Source organism: Thamnophis sirtalis, unplaced genomic scaffold (assembly GCF_051295495.1).
Source record: "Thamnophis sirtalis isolate CommonGarterSnake01/CBP01778 unplaced genomic scaffold, rThaSir2_p1.2 scaffold_6, whole genome shotgun sequence".
NCBI classification, from domain to species: Eukaryota; Metazoa; Chordata; class Lepidosauria; order Squamata; family Natricidae; genus Thamnophis; species Thamnophis sirtalis.
In genome coordinates, this window is record NW_028261386.1 from 90370516 (window position 1) to 90377034 (window position 6519).

Sequence of the window (6519 nt, forward strand, 5' to 3'; positions counted from 1 at the left end):
ACTTGCAAGTTGTTCGGGTTTGGCTGAACTAGATCGGTCATTAGTTTGTTGAGTCCACAGACAGTGGCAGAAGAGAGGCGGAAAAAGAAACTTGCTCAAGTCCCTCACCTCTTCCCTCTCTATAGTGACCTCTGGTTGGGAGGCTGGTTCTGACTATACCTTGGTACTAGAATCGAGAATTCTGTGTGGTTAATATTTTGAACTACAGTAGATGCTTTTCTTTCTTGTACTCAGGGTTTCTCTTCTTATTATAGAAGTGTGGAGACACCAGTTGCTTTGGCAGCCCAGCCCAGAAAAAGAGGTTAGCCCATGGAATCACATGTATCTCATGTAAAACAATATGAATTCCTTCCACATATATAATTCATTGATGCAAGACCTGATTGTGATTTCTAGATCCGTGATCTAAAAGGCATTCGCTACATTTAGTAGGGCAGCTCTAAATGCAACCTTCAAGTTCAGAAGCACTGCACCTCAGAGTAGTCTATACTCTCTGCGGTAATAAATATACTTCTTTATGCATGTTTATATTCACAAATATTCAATCAATTTTAGAGAGGTAGAATTTAAAATGGATGGTATAGAATTTTCAGCAGAATCTTATGATGTAGCTTTCATTCACTTATGGTAAGGATAGCTCACAAATCCTCAATAATATGTACATACATCCATTGTGGTAGTTCCCCCCCCCCCATCTCTCACTTGTTTAATTCAGCTCACATGAAACTCAGTATTTTCTCCTTTTGCACTATCTTAGAGAAAAAACTTCAATTTTGTTTATGGCATTAAACATCTTGGAATAATTATATTAAGGTTTCTAGAAGCATTCATGGAAGAACTTGTAAATCTTATCTAGCTGACTTATATGGATATAAAACTAGGATTTCCAGTATGAGTTGTCTGCTTTATTGGTCCTGATCTGAAATTATGTACCCTGAAAAATGAAAATTCACTGAATCTAAGCATGAACCTGGTGCTTTTGTTCCATTAGAATGAGATAACATTTCCCCATTAAACCATTAAGCATTTTTAATGAATGTATGAAAGCATTGGTTGGTCCATATTTTCACCACAAGGAATAAAAGACATAGATTCTTGATTGGGATTTGTTACAGATTGACTTTTCAAGGACTTGGTAACTCTTCATTTTCTACTAGATAATCTTTCTTTGCATAATTGGCTCCCCTAATTAACCTCCATATTCCAAGATAGGCATTCTTTAGTGAGTTTCTGTTAAGTTCTTCAGTACTACCCTCTACTGGAACAACAGTAGCATTTCCTTCTTCTGCAGTGCTGCCCATCTCTTCTGTGCTGTGCTGTTTGCTTTCATCTGCTGACTCCTCCATTATGGGCTCTCCAGATTCTGTCTCCTTAGGCATCTCCTCCATTGAAAAGGGTGGTTGACCTCCCTCGTAGTCTTTCTTCTCTTCTTCTCTAAGTTCCTCTTCCAGATCTTCATAATTGCTCTGTTTCCTTGTCTCAATAAACTTGACCACACAATACGTGATGGATCCTACAGTGTTTACTACCACGCCTGCTATGAACAGCTTTGTGGGTTCCACATCATTGAACGCCACCATACCAACAGTGATCGTTGCAATGCTCTTCACAACACCAACAAAACTAGTGGTTACAGCTGAGTTAATGTAAGTGCAATGAAGGGTTGTAAAATTCATGGCACAGCCCAATAAGACACAGGCAAAAAAGATGAATGTCATGAGGGGATCTTTCCATTCTGGGAACGACCAGATATTAATGGCTTCCATGCTGACAAAGGCGAATAGGATGAGAAAAGGTGTGGCTGAAACGGCAATGGCGTATTGGGCTGTCAGAGGCCCATAGTCACTATCTGCACTCATCTTTTGAATCACAACCAAATATCCTGCATGTACCAACACAGCCAGAGCTCCAGTCACATACCCAATGGGATCGCCAGTCAGGTCACCTGCACCTGCCAATTTTGAAAGAGAGAAAAAATTTGCATACACTTTAAATATATTGCATCATTGTTATATAGGAACTACATCAGTAGAAGATAGGTTTTAATGAGCTATTAGCTACAAGCATTTTAGGATACACGGAATAAACCGCTAAGAAGAGCTATCATCAAGTTATTTGGAAACTGCTTGGGAATAAATATGTCTGGCGTATAAATATATGAGTAAAGAGAATCCAAAATAAACAACCTGTCAAAACTAGACTGGTTCAAACTCAAAAATGAATCATCATTTATAGAAACCAGATTTTGAAGCTGAGTCCATTCTTAGACAGATAACTTAATCTTGCAGAGCTAATACCAATTAGAATTTATTTTGAGTGGTAAACTATGTGTGGTTTAAGAATATTAGATTGAGGCACAGCAGTGACTCTTCGGATTAGGGCTATTATTGTGGATAATAATTTTGTATTTTACCTTAATCCAACTTTTTAGGATAATATTCTTAAATCATCATTAGAAGCACTGAATCACACAAATCTAATCTGCACAAATTTCACAAGTATTGCTTAGGATCATCTTTAATTAATTTTACTGTTCTGACAATTTTTAGGAAAATTCAAGTAGAAGTGTCTGCACAATGAGGATTATTTTCTCTCTCTCATTTAATGAGTGTGGCATTATCCAATGGAACAGAATACTCTTCAGTATTCAGGTTAGATGAAAAGGAGAATTTCATCAACTTTCCAAAATTAAACTATAAAATTTACTCCAATAATATGGAAAGATGATTCGCTCTTGTTTTTTAGGAATTAAGTCAAATTTAAGACATACAATTTTTTCTGTTGTTCTCAGTCAATAATAATAATTCAAATCCAGCAAATAATCAAACATCATTGCTTTAATATTAAACATTAAAAACAATCTAACAATTTAATAAGAGGGAGTGATATTTTTAAAAAGCTGCTTAAAAGCAATCAAAACTAACTATAAAATAACTAAGATAGCTGTAGTCATAATGACTATAAAATGCTTTTTGTATCTGAGGCAGCATTTCTGAACACCAGCTGCTAAGAAATAACAAGAGAGGACTATTGGCCACTTGTCCTATTTGTGATGGCCCCAGAAGCAGCTGGTTGGCTACTATGGAAACAGAATTGTGGACCAGATTGGCTCTTTGATCTGATCCAACATGGCTATTATGTTCTTATGACTGTAATTAAGAATTAAAGCATAGGAGTGAGCAGAATTTTCTTCAAGTGGCAAGGTTTCCCTCTCTTCATTTGTTCAGATTATCAAACTAGAGTCACAGAATGAAAGTTAGAGGCAAAATCAGGACATTTTTTCCTATTGCTGTGGAGGGGGAAAAAATTACAAAAAGACAGCACGGATAATCTCAGTAATACAAAGAGATGTTCACAATTGTATCTGGAGACCTATTTCAAATAGTTCTCATTGCTGAATATTTCTAAGAAAGCATAGCATGACTATAGCAGTATATCCGTAGATAACACATACCAAAAATAATAATAATCCCTAAGCATTAAAAAAGAGCTTCAAAAATGAAAATGTGTTTTGTATCTTTCCTTTTCTTATTATTATTTTTAAATACAAATAAATTCAAATATTTAATGACGTTCTTTTAGAACAGTTGTGAAAACAATGTCACTGGAGCATGTAGACTCAATATTAATATTTGCAAAGACCTTATGTCACAGAAACATATGTGGAAATGTAGTTGTCTACTATTAGTACTTCAGAACATAGCCAGATCTGTTTAGAGGGTGCATTTTTAGTTGGTTGTTAATGATCAAATTTTCACAAATTTCCAGGCAAAACAAAAACCTTGTGTCCTTGTGTAGAAAATAAATACGAACCCTCTTTCAATAATGATAACAATAACAAGAGGATGTCACCTAGAACTGAATGAACATTTTGTTCATTTATATTCAGCTCAGACATTTTTATGTTGACCTGAAAGCAATGGACAATCAACCCAAGATTTTAACATTAATGCATGTTTCAATCCCTCACCCCACTTACTATATACTATGCGCAACAGAAACTCTGGTAACTCAATTATTGCTTCCTTCCTCCCTCCCTGCCTCTTTTTATTAAGGTGATGATAATAAGACTTTAATTATAGATTATAGAAGCAATGACACTGCCCAGGAGATCCATGATGCAGCTTTTCACAAGAGTTTCTTCTCACCCTTGGCAGAGAAAAAGCACATGAGAACCCCATAAACTTTAATTATTGGAAGACAGAGGAAGTGTGCTGTGAGCTAGTGTGGAATCAAAAACAGAAAGTAGCACAGCCAAACTAAGGTTAGAAATGGACAGCTTCATACAGTGCATTATTGCATTATTATTTTTTTGCCATGATGCTACAGAAGGAGGGAAGACAGACCACTTTACCTTTAGATTTTTGCACACAGCTGTATATATTAAGCATCTATATTTGCCAGGAGCCAGAAACTGAACTTCCTGCATATCTGCCCCATGCATTTAGTTCACATAGGTTTGTGCCTTCTAATGTGTAGCGCAGTGTTTAGGAACCAGCAGGTTACCAGAAGACCTGAAGTCTTGCCAGCAGAATATAGGGAAAGAAGATCCTGCTAATTGTATGTAGCTTTGGGAGAGACGGCATAATGGGGAAAAGCAAAGGTCAGGACTTTGGTTTGCGCTTCATACCCCAAAGTAATGATCAAAGCCTTAGAATGTGTAGAACAGAGGCTGTAAGGTGTGCGGTGGGGAGGGGGTTAGAATTAGGTGAGGGGAAAAAGGGGGCTAAAGCATGTGGAGTGAGAAGAGCACCTATCCTGGCAGGACTGAAAGAGAATTGAAAACACACAAGAAAGGACATCAGGACTCAAAGATATGAACTATGAGAAGAGAGGCTGGAAAATTAATGGGATGGGAAAAGAAGAATACTTCTTGTTGAGCACAACAACTATGAGATGGTTGGTCTAGAGTCCCATAGGGGTGTATAAACCAGGGAATAAATAAATAAACCAGGGAAACCTGGAAGGGGTAGGACATAACTGGTGGAAGCAAGGGAAAGGGAAAGCAAATGAAGAGGGAATTGTAATGCAGGTGAGGTGCTGGTCATAGGTTGAACACGGGGGGAGATGTGAGAAGGTGAAATGCGTGTGCCAAGATTTTGCGTGGCAGCAAGTATGCAAAGAATGACAGAAAGGGGGATTATATGGAGGGGCAATAGTGAGGGAGAAGGGACAGAGCAAGGATTACAAGGCTCCTGGTGCAAGGAAGGGGAGATGGGGAGACGGGCTGCGGAGGAGCCCGGTGGAGCCTCTTCCTCTGGCTCGCACTCACCTGCCAGAGCAGCCCCGCAGGTGGTGATAAGGACGGCCACCGACACCCCGAGGGAGGGGACGCCGTTCTTGAGCACCAGGACGCCGATGAGGAGGGTAACGAGGGGCAGGCAGCGCTTGAAGACCACGTACATGGGCAGGCTGAGGCCGCGCAGGGACCAGAGGGTGAGGCTGGACTGCAGCGTGGAGAGGAGCGTGGCCCCCGCGAAAGCGCGCCCCAAGCTGAAGCTGAAGGGCGGCATTTCTACGGTGCCCCGCCGCCGCAGCACCTCCAGGCTGAGCGCCGCCGTGGAGCTGGTCAGGCACTGCAGCACCGTCAGAAAGGTGAAGTGGTAACGGTTGAGGAGAAACTTCAGCAGGATGTTGAGCGAGCCGGAGAAAACCCCGTGCGCCACCGCCACGGAGATGCCCAACGCGCGGGCCCGGCACAGCTGCATGCTTGCCCCCACAAACACGCACGCACACCGGCTCCTAACCGCCCAAGCCGTCGGCGCTCTGCTCCCGCCTCACCCAAGCCCGGGAAAGAGCCGCGATCCTCTCCTGGCCGGGAGCCTCCGGGGTGCCCGGGGTGCCTCCGCGCCTCAGCAGCCTCCGGAAAGAAGCCGAAACAACTTTGCCGGCGAGCCCCGAGCGCAGCCGCTTGGCGGAGGGATAGCGGAGGGAGGGGGACGGTCGGCGATCAATCGTGGTGGGCGGCAGGGGGGGCAGGATCCGCTGGGAAATGTCTCCGCAGATTCGGCCACCGGCAGCCTACCAGATCCCCCAGCTGCTGTTGCTGACGCAGAGGGGGGCTGGGTGCCCCTGCGCTTCCCATTACCTTAATGAAATGGGGACAATCGGAAGAGCGTATTGGCCACGCTTCCCACTTGACCCGCTCAGATTGTTCTGGCTATTATGAATCACGGAGCTGCTTTGTTCCCGGGAGAAAAAAGGAAAGAGAGGAGGGGGGGAGCTGAATTTTAAAAGGTCCGAGCGTGGGGCGACCTCCTCCTCTCCCCACGTGTGAAATTTTTATTTTTTTAAATGTACAAACTCGACGGTTGCCTTGCCCTGTCTCGTCAGAACTCAAACCGCTCGCCCAAGTTCGCCCTCCGCCGCAGGAGCGCGGCGGCAAAGAAAGCGAGAACCGAGCTGCGAAACCCGGTTCCCCGAGGATGCTTTTCCGCGCACAATTTGCTAATGGCACAGCCATCCGTCCTTATTAAATGAATTAGGGTTAGTGTCCTTAGACGGAAATGCAAATATCGA

General features: G+C 42.5%; 1 protein-coding gene across 1 annotated transcript; it reads right to left on the reverse strand.

Annotated features, from left to right (window-relative positions):
• Positions 1-921: 921 nt before the first annotated feature.
• Positions 922-5708, reverse strand: SLC35D3 (solute carrier family 35 member D3). Its single transcript, XM_014070087.2, has 2 exons — positions 5273-5708; positions 922-1951 (listed from the first exon to the last, which is right to left on the reverse strand). The coding sequence occupies exons 1-2, from the start codon at positions 5706-5708 to the stop codon at positions 1125-1127; spliced, it is 1263 nt and encodes a 420-aa protein (XP_013925562.2). The 3' UTR covers positions 922-1124.
• Positions 5709-6519: the final 811 nt, after the last annotated feature.

Coding starts and splice junctions, on each gene's coding strand:
- SLC35D3 (XM_014070087.2), bottom strand. CDS start 5,708: ATGCAGCTGTGCCGGGCCCGCGCGTTGGGCATCTCCGTGGCGGTGGCG. Junction 1,952..5,272: donor CTGCGGGGCTGCTCTGGCAG/GTGAGTGCGAGC, acceptor CAAAATTGGCAG/GTGCAGGTGACCTGACTGGC.